The 17,492-nt window shown below is 42.5% G+C and overlaps 2 protein-coding genes across 3 annotated transcripts; one reads left to right on the top strand and one right to left on the bottom strand.

Moving 5' to 3' along the window:
• Positions 1–1,265: 1,265 nt before the first annotated feature.
• On the bottom strand, positions 1,266–8,473 carry supt7l (SPT7 like, STAGA complex subunit gamma). Of its 2 annotated transcripts, none has more exons than XM_029460089.1 (5): positions 8,360–8,473; positions 6,045–6,529; positions 5,487–5,811; positions 3,104–3,341; positions 1,266–1,855 (listed from the first exon to the last, which is right to left on the bottom strand). In XM_029460089.1, the coding sequence occupies exons 2-5, from the start codon at positions 6,467–6,469 to the stop codon at positions 1,557–1,559; spliced, it is 1,287 nt and encodes a 428-aa protein (XP_029315949.1). In that variant the 5' UTR covers positions 6,470–6,529; positions 8,360–8,473; the 3' UTR covers positions 1,266–1,556. The 2 variants fall into 2 exon arrangements, with proteins under 2 accessions (XP_029315949.1, XP_029315948.1); XM_029460088.1 differs by lacking the exon at positions 8,360–8,473 and adding an exon at positions 7,471–7,629.
• slc4a1ap (solute carrier family 4 member 1 adaptor protein) lies at positions 7,742–16,912 on the top strand. Its single transcript, XM_029460087.1, has 13 exons — positions 7,742–8,601; positions 9,031–9,235; positions 9,364–9,492; positions 9,580–9,640; positions 9,747–9,886; positions 10,012–10,172; positions 11,434–11,503; positions 11,606–11,795; positions 12,417–12,513; positions 12,611–12,833; positions 14,377–14,459; positions 14,575–14,644; positions 15,887–16,912. The coding sequence occupies exons 1-13, from the start codon at positions 7,771–7,773 to the stop codon at positions 15,934–15,936; spliced, it is 2,310 nt and encodes a 769-aa protein (XP_029315947.1). The 5' UTR covers positions 7,742–7,770; the 3' UTR covers positions 15,937–16,912.
• The last annotated feature ends 580 nt before the right edge of the window (positions 16,913–17,492 follow it).

The following is a 17,492-nucleotide window of genomic DNA, read 5'->3' as shown; positions in this document are numbered from 1 at the left end:
TGTCAACAAAATGAAACAAGAAAGTTGAACCCGGCTTCATCCAATGTTCAACTTCCTGTTCTGGAAATGTTTGCAAATTAGCATGTTTAATAAAATAATGCATTATTTGCATATTTAAACATACAATTTCAGAAAACTTGTAATACAGAAAATAATCATCTTAATGTAAGTAATCAACTGGGGAAAATTCATGGTGATATCTACTAGTTAAAATGTTTACCCTATTCACCTGGGGTGTCTTGTGTGTCCGTTATATCTTACTTTACTTCACTACAGTTCAGAGGGAAATGTTGTTGTTTTTAATCCCTTCTGAATCTGGAAATGATTTAGAATCGTGATACACCGAAAGATTCACAGCACACATCACACTTGTAAATGAACTTAAGCTGTTCACCGTCTTTTCCATTTAATTTTTTTAAACAATAACACACATTCCTTTGTTTGGGAGTGATGCGGTCATTGTTGACACTGTGGCGAGATGTCAGAGCAAAAACAATAATACAATGTCACCTAATTGTTATTAGCATCGACAAGTGGAGCCTTTTCAACAAGAAGTCTGGAATACGGATTTTGTACGCGTTTATTTTATTTTTTAAAGGTGTGGCACAGAAACCATAAATTAAGTATCAATGAAGCTAATTTTACATAAATACATGACCTCCCCCCCCCCATCAGCTCTTTCCATAGGCATAAACAATTACCTGGCTAATTGTGAAAATGAACGAGGCCCAGACAAAAGAAAATTACGTGTATTCAAACAGGCCTGCTCATTCAGCATGCAGATTTATGCGTGCCATAATTAATTTGCCATTAAGACTGGATTGATGTCGCCTTCATGATGCAGACAACCAAGCCATAATTGCCTCTGGTGGTGCATTTACAGCCTTGCCTCATTACGGAAACAGATGCTAATTTAGCAGAGCGGCTTCAGGTTGACAGGTGTGTGAGTGTTTGTCTCCCAGTGTATTAGGCCATGTGTACAGGTGTTGGAAATACATCATAATATGCAACAGCATCTTCATGAAAGGGGGGAAAATAAAAATATTTTCATTTTTGGTGGAGCATCTTTTAATCGTTATGAATGGCACAGGCAGTAATTGGTGAGTGAGGAGACAGAGACTTGATAGCTTAGGAAAACAAACCTGCTCAATTATTAAGCTGTTTAACTAAATTATTTGCTTTGGGATCACTTAGTTTTTCCTGTTCTTCAATTCATTAGGCTAATTGTAACCGGAAAACCACTCAATAAGTCAAATGAACAAAAGTGATACTTCAAAAGATGTTTATTCTTTGAATAAACTCAATTATATATTCCATGGCAACAGCTATTTTGAGAGAAACTATACACACTCATACAAACATAAACATAAACTACATAATTGTTTCCCACATCAGCTCAGTTCGATCATGACAATGTCTCAGTCAGTTTGTAAAGTTGCCATGATCTCAACAGCTGCCGTGTGTTTGTTCTGTCAGATTGTTGCTTTCTTTCATCGCAGGATGACGACTGTGGAAGACTTGCTGGTGAGTTCAGAGTCCACTTCTCATATACGGCCTCACATCTTCTTCGCCCGTTTCTTGGGTCTTTGGTTAAAGACGGGCGAGGTGCTCATCAAAGAGTCGGGCGAGTGCGAGGCGTAGCTTGTCTCTGACGTCGCGCCTCCGGGAGACGACGCCATGGCTCCACCTGACTCGCTCATGGTGGACATGGGCCCCCCCTCCTCGAAGACATCTCCGCCCAAGACAGCGTGGTGATGGTGATGGTGGTGGTGGCCAGCACCCTGGCCCTCCTCGCCATCCTGCGGCTCCATCTTGACCTGCGGCCACAGTGGGGAGTTGTTGGCCCCGACCCCACCTTATAAGAGAGGAGAACCAATTCAGCAAAAGCAATTTTCAGTCAAAAAATTTATTAAATCCACTGCATTAAAATAGGGGTGTAAGAAAATATCAACACACTTCAGTGCCTATATTATGTTTTGTGATACTGTATTGATTTTTAAATAATAGTTTAAAAAAACACATACTTAAAAACAGTCTATTTACTTTATCTTATTTTTTTTTATCTAAAGAAGCTTGCAAGCTCTTTTTTTATAAAACAATGTTTATTTTACTGATTTTTGCAAAATGTAATTCCTTTGCTCGGATTGCACAAAAGTAGTGCAATGATGTAGGATGTTACAGGGCCTGTGATAAATGCAAATGCAGGTTCTGATCGTAGATTATAATAATATATTGAATCGTAACCCCTGTATCATGATACCTATCGTATTGTCAGATTCCTGAGCATGTAGCTGCCCAAGTGTGAATGATGCTACCCATGTTATTGTGTGGTTCTCAAAATTTCAGCAATATTTCCAATAAACCCTTGTTGCTTCATTCTGGAAAGAATATTTAGCTCTTTGCATTTTTTGTATTTGTTTAGAAGGCGAAAGATAAGAGCAAGGAAGCGTTTGATATCAAACCCGGAGCATTGTGATCAAATGAGTCAGTTAAAGCACTGCACTCACTAAAGTGAAATAAGATGTGTTTAACGTGCAAAGTACTACATTTCTCTCTCGGGGTATAAATCAATCCAAAAATTGGATCCAGTGGCAGACAGAGGGAATATGTGCGTGGCTCTTACCTGAAGTGCTCTTTATCAATCTAGATTATTTTTTGTTGTGATTTGCTGAGCGTTGGAGATAAGATTTGTCTGCCTTCTCTCCGATAATATGGAACTAGATGTGACTTGGATTGTGGTGCTCAAAATGTCAGAAAAATACATTTGAAAAAAATCTAGAAAATTCCGACCCGGTTACTCAAGATAAACCACAGACCTCGTTGTGAGGAGTTTCATGTAGGAACTATTTTCTTTCTACCAAACTACACCCATCAACGAGTGAGCACGAGCCCCTCCTCCAGGCCCAGAGGCGCGCTTCCTTCAGCGTGGCGATACGGTTGGCAGGTGTAGTTTGGTAGAAAGAAAAATTGTTCCTACATGTAACCAATATCTCCAACACTCTGCAACTCACACCAAAAACAATCAAGATACACAGCACTACAGGTGAGAGGAAAACTACACATTTTTGATGTTTGGGTGAACTGTCCCTTTAACTGGTCTCACCTGAGGTGTGAGGAGAATGGTCACCATCCAGGCCTGAAGCCAGCCTCTCGCCGTGAGCCCCGAGGACCCCCATGGGCAGAGCTTGGTCCCCGGAGGCCAGGTCGGCCTCAGGCTCCTCGATGACAGGGAAGGAGATGTCACTCATGGGCTCCTCCTTGATCCTCGGGGGCTTAGAGTCCTCCAGGGCCTTCTCTGGGTTCACCAGTCGTTCATACTCCTCCGACAGATCTTTACTCACCTGGAAGAGGAAAATATTTCATGAGTCCTATTTTACCTGTGACAGCTAGATACAAGACATGCAAGAGTTGAGTCTAGATTCAATACATCGTGAAAACTAAATGAATTGATTTGCCAAAGTGAATGACAGACACAGAGGATGAGCTCTGCTTTCCTCTCGTCAGTTGTATATCTTTAGAAGTTGGCACTGAAGACGGTGAATCGCTCAGTTAGGTTTCTGTCTCATTTCCAGGCAGCTTGCACACAAGTTGCCATATGGTCTGTAGTTCTCACTCGTACAAACTTCTTTATGCTTTCAGAGATGACTCAGCATTGTTGTGGTGAAGCCCTGGACAGCACTGTGCCAAATGAGATTATTATAAATGAGACTATTTTTTCAAATTAATTCTTTATTTTACAAAATGTCAGAACATAGTGCAACATCATTTTCCAGATCCTATGATGGCATCTTCCGGTGGAGGAGGTCAAAGTTAGTGGAGGTTAGTGTCTTCAAATGTCTCATTTTGTGCAACCCAAAGTCCAAAATCCCCAAAAATGTAATTAACAATGATAAAAAAATAACTGAGAAAAGTAGAAAATCCTCATATTGGAGAAGCTTGAACGAGAGAATGTTTGATGTTTTTGCTTAACAAATTACTTTAACAATTAATTGATTATTAAACTTGTTGAGAATCTATTTTCTGTAAATGGACTTTTTGATTTAACCAATGAGAGCATGAAGACGCTCTGCTGCTGGTTTATGTCATAGATCAGGGGTATTCAACTAAAATTCAAAGAGGTCCGGTACGGAACATCATAATGCGTGTAGATAAAATTGAACTATATATATATTGAAGTAGCCTAGTAGCTGTATCAACGTCTGCACGTCATCAACAACTGACTGTTAAATCTAATAAAGAAAGTACAATTTAAAAACATTTTGACAATATTTATTGTCACTTAACATTGAACAGATATATATAATACTGTAGATATGTATAATGTTCTTCTCGGGCTGCATTTAAAAATAAAAGAGAAAATAAATAAAATAGCTTTGTGTTCCAAGCACCTCTGAGGGAACATTCATGAACAGGTTGTTGGGCAGTGAATATAAAGGAGTCAGGATCCTGCTGGATTGATCATATTGGGCTCTGAGATTTTCTGTGACCTCAGTTCAGACTTGAGTGTATGTTTTGTCAAAAAACATTGTTCACTTTTCTCTTCTTGGAGAGCGCCATGAGTATTTATATTTCTCTCCCTGTCTGCCGCTCACTCGTCTCTTCTTCTGTGTTTCTCTCCCTTTCTCCGTCTTCTCTCCCTGTATCGCTAGCTCGTCTTTCCGTCTGTCACGCACCTCTCGCCTCTCATCTGTCTGTATTATTCAGAGTCGCAATGTTTGCCGGTTGGAATGCACAGATTTGATTGACTGAGTAGCATCACGTGAGATGGCTTAACTCGCATGTAATTGGTCTGTGAGTTTCCTAAACCTCTAAACAAGTGCCGTAAAAACGAGAAAAGCTGCGCCGGTTAAAATAGAAGCGCCCCGTCAAAATTGAAAATCCCTTAATAATGTATTGATTATAGGTCCGGGTCCGGATAGGTTGGCGTCTGGGTCCGGACCGCGGTCCGCCTGTTAGTGACCCCTGTCATAGATTCACTGTAAGTCGCTCTGGATAAGAGCGTCTGCTAAATGACCTGTAATGTAATTCTACTCTGCTCACTGCTTTATGATGATTAGAAATAAAAGAAATACAAATGTTAACCAAATTGCAAAAAATGATGTTTAAAAACCATGCAACAAATATGAGTAAGCAATATGGATACAATCCTTTTTCACGGTATATGTAATTTTATGTCACAATATATATATTTACTGAGATGTGATACAATTTCTGGAAGATCAAATGAGAAACTGTGAATAATATAAAACAAGCAGAAATTAATCTTTAACAAATCAATTGAATAAAATACCCGAGGTGCTTCAACACATGCATAAATCCTTTAAAAACGTAATGTTGCCATACAAAGGTCCTGCACATTAATATACAACAATGGCCACAATAACCTAATAAACCCACATATATTAATATAGATACCACAATATAAAAAGTAAGAAAAAAACATGGGCACAACCCTACAAACAGTTATGACCCACTCCTAACCTCACCTGCAGCATGTAGCTGTGATAGTCCTTGATCCGCACTTGCCAGAAGCGCTGCAGGGCCAGCACGCTGCCAATGCCCACCTCATGGAACACTTGCTCTACCACGTCGGGAAAGGGACTCGCTCCTAGTCGAGCCTCCCGGTCCACCGCCACCCGCAACATGCGGGAGAGGCGCAGGTAGTGCTCATGTACCAGGTCGGTCAGGGTCTCCAGCACGCTCTCCTGGGCCAACTCAAAGCCAGCGTGGGCCAAGATGGTGGCCACTGACTGATAGAGGAGCGGCCTGCAGGAGGGCCAACTCAGCTCTGTGACAGGCTCACCTTTACCCCTTATGATGGAAATAACCAGAAGAGATGAAAAGAGATACATGATGACACATCTCCCAGCCCTAAATGTCTGAGGTAATATCAGTGAAATGTTGAGTAATATGTAAAAAAAATGTATTTAAATAAACTTTGAGTGAAATTTGAGCCTGCAATTCAGATGCTTTAGGGAAGTTATTTAAATCATAACAACAGGAGTGCAGCATCTTGGCTCAGCCATACAGTCAGATTTACTTACTTATAGAAGTCACTTTCAGGGTCACTGTGGCGAAGCAAGAAGGGCTGTCGCGGGGCTTTGCTGTCCACAGGTAGCAAATCATCTGGTATGACAGGTGGGGTGGGAGGACGCAGGGGCAGGTTGGTATCAGCCTCTTCCAGCCTGCTGCCACCCTCAGAGGATGAGGAGCTTTGACCCTGGGCCGCTGACAAGAGGCCACGGAGGCGGCGGGTATGCTGACACAGCTGCACTGTGTGGATGGTGAGGCTGCAGGGCTCTGAGGGGATGTCCAACATCGTGGTGGGCCGCGGACGCTGGGCGGAGGGCTGGTGCAAGGGAGGGTCCTGCATCTCCACTGAGCGGAACTCACGCTGGAGCAAGTCAAAGGAGCTGCGACTGGGGGGAGCCCCTGCAGGCCCGGGGATCTCACCCCAGTAACGCATCATGATGAGTGATCAAAGCGGGAAAGACACACGCCAGATCCAAACTCGTATTGAATCCGAAAACTGGAAAGGTAGAAGTTTGAGTGAATATCACAATGGATGAAGTAGGTATAAACAACATCAGAATAAAAAAGAGGAAGCATTGATTCGGATATTCAGACACCACCTTAAATTCATTTAATTCAGTTTACGATTCCGTTTGGCTTTTCACAAAATATTTTTGCTAGGGCTGCAATTAAGGAGTTTGATTATTTTCTCGATCAATCACTTTGTTTAATTCAGTTTACTGTCATAGAAAATTAAAGAAACCAGAAAATATTCACGTTTAAGAAGCTGGAATCAGATCATTCTGACTTTTGTTTTTGTCTTAAAAGTGATTATCAAAATAGTTGGTGATCAATTTAATAGTGACAACTAATCGATTAATCTCTGCAGCTATAGTTTTTACTGACACAAAGCAACTAAAGTTTACATATTCACGGGAAATTCTAGTCTATAGCCGCGGAATATACTAGTGATTGCACTCATAGACAATGTTTTAAGACCTGTTATAACAACGTACTTGTCTTCTGATTATTTCGGCATACATCTGACCAACCTCTAACTCGTTTTAAAGAAAAATACAATTACAACCGATTGGCACTGGCTTTATGAAGTAAAAAAGACACTGGGAATAGCAGGATATGCAATTATAATGGTAAAAAATAAGTACCGGAAAACAATTATGTGTACTTAATGTATGCCGAATATAAAAGTAAATTGCATTGATTCGCATAAACTCTGAAGTAAAGGTTTAACAGCTATGTCTGGATTGCAGGATAGACAACACAGAATGCCAGGTGTCTGACAGGAGCATGAGCATGAGCATACAACAAGAGAGCAGTAAACAACTCATCCATGGAGGAGCAACGACGAAGCTACAAGCCAACTAGCTAGCTAAGTACGTACTACGCATGTTTAGCTAGATATATTATGTACAATTAAAAAATGCAACAACAACTCACATTACACAGGTATGGATGAAACGTCTGTTAATATTGGAAACCAATATCTTTGAAGGAAGTTGGACAGGAACTAGGCATTTTCGTCCTCGTTTCAAATACCTCGGGTGACAGCTGACCGAGATTTTAGTTCCGCACCAAACCATTTATTTCTACTGGTATACAAATTATAAGTTCTATTAAAATACCGTGTAGTCGTTTTTTAAATTATTGTTTTAAACCCTATTTTTGGAACACATTATTTATTTGTTTTTATAGAGGCTTAGAAAACCCGGGCACATTTTACAGTCGCACCAAATAAACATGGCCGCTTCCCCGCCGACAGACGTGTGTTTAGAAAATACAGATGAAAAACTGAACTCTAAAATGGAAACAGACGAGTGCTTGACCGAAGAGAATGGAGGAGAACCTAAAAAGAAAACACTACACAAAAATGAGCCAGAAACAGAGGACACTTTTAAAAAACCGGCTCTTTTCGCAGCTCCTTCCTTTACCAGCAAACGCAGTAATGTCGCTGCTCCGTCCAAACCAGCAGCAGCGGAGACAACACATGTGAAAGAAAATAACGAAGAGGAACTTGTAGACAACACTTGTGCGGATTCTTCGGATGTTGCAGATGAAAACAAAACCACCGAAAAAGGCCAAGAAGAGGACAACAAAGGCGGTAACGACAAGAATGTAGCTCCTGTCAAAATCAAGCTCGAAGCTAAACCCAGTGTGTTTCCTGTTAAAGTACCCCCATCTGGTACATTCCCACCTATCCCATATACAGAGCCGCTTTGGGGTGGCACGGCTCCAGATATCCCCTATGCTCTGGAAATCCTTAAAAACGGCACCATAGTGGACACGGTACCCCTCACAGGGAAAAGCTACATCGTGGTTGGACGTTTACCTGTGTGTGACGTCTCTTTGGAGCATCCCTCCATCTCCAGGTACCATGCAATCATCCAGTACCGCAGAGAGACTGGAGAGGGAGAGTCTGTCGGAGAGGAGACGGGGTTTTACATCCATGACCTGGGCAGCACACACGGCACTGTGGTGAACAAGAACAAGATTCCCCCGAAGACCTACATCAGGCTGCGTGTGGGACATGTCTTAAAGTTTGGTGGAAGCACAAGGCTTTTTATCCTGCAGGTAAATCCTGATGTGGATATACCCGCAGTTATTATACTAACATGCTAAAGCTAGCATAGACAGCTTTGGGACGGGTCACTCAGTCAGTATGGCTATCCAATTCTCTAACCCTAAGGTTCCGATAATAACATTCACATTAATCTTTCATAAAGAAAAAATGCTAGGCAAATTGCTAGTTATAGCTTCTCAAAACATTTTGCATTATGAACTACCTGGCCCTAATGTATATGTTAATAATATACAGTGTGTTGAATATCTTTTTAAGATTTTAAACTTCCAGTTGAAATCTGTTACATTGCCTCATGTGATGTCACCTGAGGCAGCGCTGGTTGTGTCGGAAGACTAAAATGCTAATTTGTAGCTCCCCTGTGTTTAAAGGAGTGCAATGATTCATTGGTGCTGTTCTCTTTCCCCTTCCTCCTTCCACAGGGTCCAGAGTGTGATGAGGAACAGGAGTCTGAGCTAACAGTGACAGAGCTGAGGGAGAAGGCCCGAAAACAGAAGGCAGACCTGGAGAAGAGGATGATGGGAGACGGGTCCGATGATGACGAGAAGGAGGAAGACGGGCAAGACGAAAGCAAGAGGGGCCAGAGCAAAATGTCAAACGACGACTCGGGCTGTTCGTGGGGAATGGGTGAGCCTTTCTGCTGGTTGTTGCGTAGTGACATATTGCTGTGTTCTCTTAAGGGGAGTAACTGAAGAAGCACGTTTATCCCTTTTGTTCCTTTTGATTCCATCTGTCTCCTTAAATCCACCCTGCAGGTGAGGAGGCTGCTCCAGAGGAAGACGAGAACGAGGAAAACCCTTTTTCAACAGAGTTCCAGGAGGACCAGGAAGCTGCCTACCTGAAAGACCCAAAGAAGGCTTTGCAGGGCTTCTATGACAGGGAAGGTGAGAAGAAATATTGTTAATCCACAGATGTCTGCTTCATCTGTTTCTTGAATTTATTGATTTTAACTTTGGCGTACATTATCTTAGGAGAGGAGCTGGAGTTTGAGTTTGAAGACCAAAGCCATGGCAGCTGGCTCTGCAGGATAAAGTGAGTGATGTGAAAACCCTGATTTAGGATTCATACAGCGTTTAAAAACAATGTTTCCTTGCCGCCAGATAGTGTGTATAGAGTCAAATATTGATGTTTCTGTCAGGCTCCCGGTGGACGATGCACTGGGCCGGCAGCTGGTTGCTGAGGTGACCCACACGGGGAAGAAGAAGGAAGCAGCCATCCAGTGCTGCCTGGACGCTTGTCGAATGCTGGAAGCCAGAGGACTGCTCCGCCAGGAAGCAGGTGTGAACTCGGCTCCAGTGGGATGTCTGAAAGTAGAATTATAAACCACTATCTGGAGAAGGTACAGCTTGTAGTTCTGAGGATTGCAATAATAGTTTTCCCCCGTTTTAACATCCTATTTCCAGTGTCCCGTAAGCGCAAGAAGAAGAACTGGGAAGATGAGGACTACTACGACAGTGACGACGACAACTTCCTGGATCGAACTGGCACTGTGGAGAAGAAGAGGCATGGGAGAATGAAAAAGGCGGGAAAGGTTGAGGAGCGGCCTGAGACCTATGAGACTCTGGTAAATAATCTGCTGCCGTTTATCACACACACGACTGATTCAGTACATCTTTAATCGTCGCCTTATAACGGGTTGGGAACCTATGGCCCATATGTCATCGTGGGATGAAGCTTGGAAACTGTGCAGCGCCCACAGAGTCAAAGTCAGTTAATTTCTGAGCTATAAAGTCGTCAAATGCGTTCAGTGTATCAGCAGAATGCGCAGTCGGGAACACAGCGGTGGAGATGTTTGTCAGTGTTTTGAAACACGTAGTGACCAAATTTTCCTTCTGCATCAGAGTCTCCCACAGGCGCTGCTTGGCATCATACATGTCCTTGATCACACGCAGGTTTAACAGTGAGATGCTTCGTTATGTCGCACAAAAAGGCCAGCTCACATCGCCACTTTTCGTCCCAGATATCTGTGGTGTCCTGCTTTCCTAAAACTGACAGATTTCCTCACGCAACTCAAATTCTATTCAGCACTTTCCCTCGCCATCGCACCGCAATGTTCAGAATATGTATTTTCCCGTGGTTGTACCATGCATTGATTTAATTACCAAAACCGGCGGGCCAGTTATGATAGACGTATGATATTTTCTCACGGGCCGGATATAATTGCCTTGAGTTTGACACCCGTGTAGTCAACACTGAAACATGCTCATAAATGAGATAAATAACATACGGGTTTAGTATGGCTCTCCCAGCCAAAAAGGTACCGGACCCCTGCCTTATAATATTCATTACATGCTAAAGTGGAGCAGATAATGTTTACCATTTTCTTAGTTTGCAAATGTTAGCATGCTAACATTTGCAAACTGGCACAAAACACAGAATACATCTAATTCTGATGGGAATGTCGTTAGTTTTGCTGGTGTTTTGGTCATTAACCAAAGTAGTGACAAGTAGTGACCTCAGGGGATCAACCAAGTCAGTCAAATTCATCCAGTGGAGACTAAAGATGTCTGTGGCAAATGTCAGCGTAATCCAGCCAATAAATGTTGCCGTGTTTCAGTGAAATTGGTGAATGACCGGCAACTGACATAAAATAAATGAAATACCCGGCTGTCCTTTGTTTCTGCCACACACCTTATAAACCTGTGTCTGCTCCCTGAAGGGTTAGCAGAGCTGCTCTTTGTACTGAAAATAATAGAAACAATACTTTACTTGCTGCTTTGGAAACAACTTTTATACTGTAAGGTGTATTGATTTAAACTGCACTTGCACTGTAATGCTAACTGTATGTTTCTGTAAGAACATTCATGTATTTAATTTTCATGTAGGTGTCCAAACTGTCAGAGGTGGAGAGGGAGCTGGCAGAGGCTCAGAAAAAGCTCAGTAGTGGTAAAGGAGGTGAGTCATGAAGGCCTGGGTCATCACTGTTCTGTGGACTGATGCCACAATAACCTTTTTTTTTTTTTTTTTTAATGCATCGTGTTTCCTCCCTCCTCTTAGACTCCTCCGGCTCTTCCACTGAAGACCCGCTCGATGCCTTCATGACGACAGTGCGAAGAGAGGCGGCGATGGACGCCGTGGAGCGCAGGAAGCTTCATGTGCACGTAGCCGACTTACGCAAAGATGCTCAGAGGCTCCGCAAACTGGTGGAACTCGCGCGGCCCGCCCAGATGCCCTCACTACTGCCGGGGTTAGACACAGTGCTGATTTTTCGATGATGTATATTTTGAAGTGGGGCTGTACAGTAGATGGATGCTGTCAGCAAAACAAATTTTAGTCTTTGATTTTTTTGTTTTGTTGGTATTTTAAATATCAGTTTAAGTGTACGCTATATTTAGAATATTTTCACTGCTCTACCTTTCTGTCACACAGCCCAGATGGGGAACTGAAGTGGTTATCTATGTCTCTTCAAAGCCACCAGACTCCATTGACAAAAACTGTAATTTTACTTCTCAGAACACAGGCGTCTACCGCTGCAGGTACTTCGTTTGCGTTATTTTGTTACTTTAGTGAATCCGAACTAACTCTTTAAAACACCAAAATCGCAAAACAACAAAAACAAACAACCGATGGAGGCAGCGGTAGAACAAAATATCCGTGTTCTGCGGTGAAAATATTCTAAATATAGCACATACCCTACTTCAAAACATCCCAACTATCCCTTTAAGTACAGATGTGTGTTTTATAGCTTGTTTGAGACATTCTCTGGAGTTAACTGTGATGAAACGTATGAACAAAGTATTTTATTCCAATATATATTAAGCCACATTTAAATATTCTAAAGATATTTTAATGTGTGTTGCTGTGGCAGTGGTAGCTCAGAGCCAGAGAAGCCTAAAAAGACCTTACCGCTGTTCGGGGCCATGAAGGGAGGAAGCAAATTCAAACTTAAGACTGGCACCATAGGGGTAGGTGTTTGTCATCTTTCATTCCTCTGAAAACATTTATTTTCTGTCTTCTTTGCTCAGTATATTTCCTCTATTGATGTTTCCTTCTCTTTTGTAGAAGTTGCCTCTGAAGCGCCCCGACCTGCCCAAAGAGCTCTTCAACATGAAAGAACTTCCACCCAGTGGAGAAGAGGAAGAGGAGGAGGGAGAAGGAGATGAACACGAGGATAATGATGATAAAGAGGGTGAAACTATTACTGAGACTAATGTTGACTCTGAAGAGTCCGCGGCATCCGTGTCTCAAGAGAGGCAGCAAAAACGCAAGTCCCACGAGCCAAAAGGTAAAAAGCCTGAAGAACTGGAAGAAGGTTTTTCTTTTAAGTTAAGAAGGAGGAAAATATTCCCTCTGTATTTTGGTTTTCTTCATAGTGTGTTCATATCACTTGCGGGCCACTGGGTGGCAGTAGATGCGTAATATATACAGTTAGGTCCATAAATATTTGGACATTGACACAATGTTCATCATTTTGGCTCCGTACACGACCACAATGGACTTGAAATTAAACAATCAATATGTACTTTAAGTACTTTTCAGCTTTAATTTGAGGGTATTTACATCCAAATCAGATGAATGGTGGAGGAATTACAACACATTGTATATGTGGTATCCCCTTTTTAAGGGACCAAAAGTAATTGGACAAAGTAACATAATCATAAATCAAATTGTCACTTTTAATATTTGGTTGCAAATCCTTTGCAGTCAATAACAGCCTGAAGTCAGCAACCCATAGACATCAGCAGACGCTGGGTTTGGTCCCTGGTGATGCTCTGCCAGGCCTCTACTGCAGCTGTCTTCACTTCCTGCTTGTTCTTTGGGCAGTTTCCCTTCAGTTTGTCTTCAGCAAGTGAAATGCTCAATTGAATTCAGGTCAGGTGACTGACTTGGCCATTGCAGAACATTCCACTTCTTTGCCTTAAAAAACTCTTTGGTTGCTTTCGCAGTGTGCTTTGGGTCATTGTCCATCTGCACTGTGAAGCGCCGTCCAATGAGTTCTGAAGCATTTGGCTGAATATGAGCAGATAATATCGCCCGAAACACTTTAGAGTTCATCCTGCTGCAGCAGTCACATCATCAATAAATACAAGGGAACCAGCTCCATTGGCAGCCATACATGCCCACGCCATAACACGACCACCACCATGCTTCACTGATGAGGTGGTGTGCTTTGGATCATGAGCAGTTCCTTCTCTTCTCCATACTCTTCTCTCCCCATCAAGTTGATCTTTGTCTCATCTGTCCACAGGATGTTGTTCCAGAACTTTACAGGCTTTTTTAGATGCGTTTTAGCAAATTCTAATCTAGTCTTCCTGTTTTTGAGGCTCACCAATGGTCTACATGGTGTGGTGAACCCTCTGTATTTACTCTGGTGAAGTCTTCTCTTGATAGTTGACTTTGACACAGATACACCGACTGTACCTCCTGGAGTGTTCTTGATCTGGCCAACTGTTGTGAAGGAGAAGGATTCTTCTGTCATCCACCACAGTTGTCTTCCATGGTCTTCAAGATCTTTTGGTGTTGCTGAGCTCACCAGTGTGTTCCTTCTTTTTAAGAATTTACCAAACAGTTGATTTGGCCACACCTAATGTTTTTGCTATTTCTCTGATGGGTTTGTTTTGATGTTTCAGCCTAATGTTGTCTTGCTTCACTGATAGTGACAGCTCTTTAGACTTCATATTGAGAGTTGACCTCAACAAATTCCAAAAGCAAATGCCACACTTGAAATGAACTGTGGCTGCTGTGTTTTCATTGCTTCCTTTTTGGTTACTGTGCGTCAGTGCTATTGATGCAGCATCTCCTAATGTGCTTTACCTCCGGCTCCACAGAAGCAGGAGGCGACAGGGAGCCAGCAGCAGAGCCCGGCCCCAGAAAGAATGTGAAGAAGAAGACAGTGATGGGCCCCAGCTTGGTGGGCACACACACACACACACACACACACACACACACACACACACACACACACACACACACACACACACACACACACACACAGAGTGTCATTTCTTCATGATTTGTCTTCACAGCCACCAAAGCAGCTCTCAGAACAGTATCCAGAGGACGACCCTGATTATTGTGTGTGGGTGCCTCCTACAGGTAAACTATCTGACTTATTGAACCATTGATCCTGTCTTTAGGTCAATGTCAATCTTATCAAGCAGTGTAACCAAAACTCTTGCTCTTTGTTCTGATACGTGAGATATAAGTTCTTTGTCTGAGGCCTCGTGCACGACTTATTTACACGAAAGGTGCAGATGGAGCGCATGCTGCGGGGTTTCCTCCCGGTGAAGCGAATCATTAATTTGCATCGCGTGGCGTTGGCATGAAAAGTGACCTTAATAAATGCAGAATCTATAAGCTTGTTCTGTATATTAATTATTTAAAAATTAATTAATGAAAATGAAATGCTATTAAGGTTTCGAGGAAATCTAATGCAACCCGTCCACACCCAGACGGACCTTTTTGTAAAACTCCAGGGTGAAGATTTTCAGAAACTCAGTTTTCAGTGTAGATGGTTTGTAATGTCGAAATGTTCGCCGTCGTCTCCTTTTGTGAGGCATCTCTAATGAGGCGATGTTATGAGCAATGACTAATAGGTAAACATGTACAGTTCTTCTTCCACTTTTTTTGAGGAATAAAGCGTCAGAATGCGCTATAGGTCACTGATACGTAATCAGACCTCGCTCTTTTTGGAAGAGATCTGTGTGTGTGTGTTTGACCCGTCCTGCCCACAGGCCACCACAGCGCTACAATTGTGTTTTTGCATTTTCATTTGGAAAGAGATTTATTTTAAACTGCTTGTGTGGGCCGGAGGAAAAACCCCGTTTTCAAAAATGCCTCTGCCTCAATCTTTAGACCTAAATATTTGTAATTGGAAAAAAAGTAGGTACCCAGGTTGGAGTTAGGCCTCCTATATATGTTGACAAACACTTGTTGACACTGACAGGCTGTATGTCCCTGGCCTACTGAGCAAAGGAATGAAAAGGGGATGTGGGGGGATTTTTAAAGGACATGGTGAGAGGATGTAAACGGGCTTTCATGGTCCATTTGTGCTGCTGAAATTGCAGAGACATTTTCATTGTTCCCTCAGGAATGCAGATCAAAGTCACTTAAAAATGATAAGATAAGCTTTTAATAAAAAATACAATTTTGAAACAGCTGCTAGATTCAGGGTCATGCTAGGATTGTGATTGGTTTGGTGATTGTAGGCTCTACTTTACTGGGCAATTATGGGACATCTCACGCATTCTATTCCATTTTGAATTTGTATTTGAACATGAATCGGTCTGTAAAAGTGAATCCTTTTGATGCTAAATCTATTTTTTTCTTCACTCGTAGATCAGACTGGAGATGGCCGCACACACCTAAACGACAAGTTCGGCTACTGAGGGAAAACAGAAGAGAGAGAGAGCTCTTGTGTCTCCACTCCAGCAGCTTTTATACTGCAGATAATGCCTGCGATACAAAGCCTCCAGTCTCCTTAGCTCTGACCATTAGCCCTCTCTACACGTCCCAGTCCCCCGTGTGGGGTTCAGCTCAGAAGAGCCTCTAACAGACCTGCAAGGGGCTTGCAGAGGGACATGCAAAGATAATAATGCTGCATCTTTTCATTATCTTTTGGGGATATTTGCATGCTCAGACTGCCATAAACAAAAACAAAGCACACCAATCCAATTCACATTAAACTGGCAAGCTGGGTGAGCAGACACTGGGCAGTCAGCCTTCTGGCACTTCTCACCCACGACAATAATAGAGATGGGAAGCACTTGCATTTCTTATTTGAATTCTATATCATCCAAGCTGAAAATGAGAAATCGCCAGAGCAGGAGCGCTAACTGATCTGAATTCAGCTTTCCGGTTCTTTGGCTGCTCCTCTTGCAGTTAAATCCACCTGACATCCAATCTGTATCCCTGCCGTATTTGGCTTCAGTCGATCGCTGGCATTACATTTTTTTCCCTTTTCTAAAGGAGAGTGTGTAGCAGGGAGGGAGAAAGAGGGAGAGCATTGAAGCAGCTTTTCTGACCATCTGGACACTTGGATGGCTTACTGGATGAAACGCAAGCTGATAATGACTCAAGCTAAGTGGAGTGTGTGTCTACGTCTACACCGACACACACACACACACAGCCCCAACCTTCTCAAAGTTCTCTTTTTAACAAGATTGTCTTTATGAGTGAGTCAGCTATTGGTGTGTTTGCCTAGAGCAGGATTCCTCGCTCTGTGAAATCCCACTCAGTGCTGTTCTGTTGGATTACTGCCATACTCTCCACCCTCTTTCCTGTCTTTTTTTTTTTTTGTCAAAACACAAAGTAAGGAAGCTGTATTTTGTTATATAAATGTTAAATAAAATTGTCTGTACATAACCTTTTGAGTTAAACTTTTTTACACACTTCATGCACTCTGGTATCTTGTTTTCACTCTCCTCGAAATTCTGGGGCCTTCTTCACACGCAACCCAGTTTTGACGTCAGACACACACAAAGAGTGTTTCTCAGGGTATGATCCGGCACAAAGAGGCTTGTGGTGTTTGCTGTTGATCTTTGCCGTGATCTGTGCTGTGACCTACTAATCACTGACGGAGCGCATTCTTCCCTGTCCCCAACACATGAGAGGGTTCCTCTGTCGTTCCACCTGGCAGATCCTTCTCATACACGCTGAAGATGATGTTCCAATGATAAAACGTACACCGATGCACTTTGTCACTAGGACTAAAGGGATAGTTGGGATGTTGGCGGCCGGCACGCCCCCAGGTTGGAGGAACAGACAGGAGTATGAGCACGGAAGCAAAGCAACTGCTGAGGCAGCAGCGAAACATATTTTAGCCACCTTAAAAGAAAATCACTATAAGATTATATGCACCCTATATTTAAAAATGTTCACCACTTTACTTTGCAGTGACAGCTATACAGTCTGTTTCCTGCGGGAAACTGAAGGCATTATCTTT

The sequence above is a fragment of the Cottoperca gobio genome, chromosome 22 (genome assembly GCF_900634415.1).
Source record: "Cottoperca gobio chromosome 22, fCotGob3.1, whole genome shotgun sequence".
NCBI lineage: Eukaryota > Metazoa > Chordata > Actinopteri > Perciformes > Bovichtidae > Cottoperca > Cottoperca gobio.
Note: the sequence above shows the minus strand (reverse complement) of the source record. Positions and strands in the feature narration are given on the sequence as shown.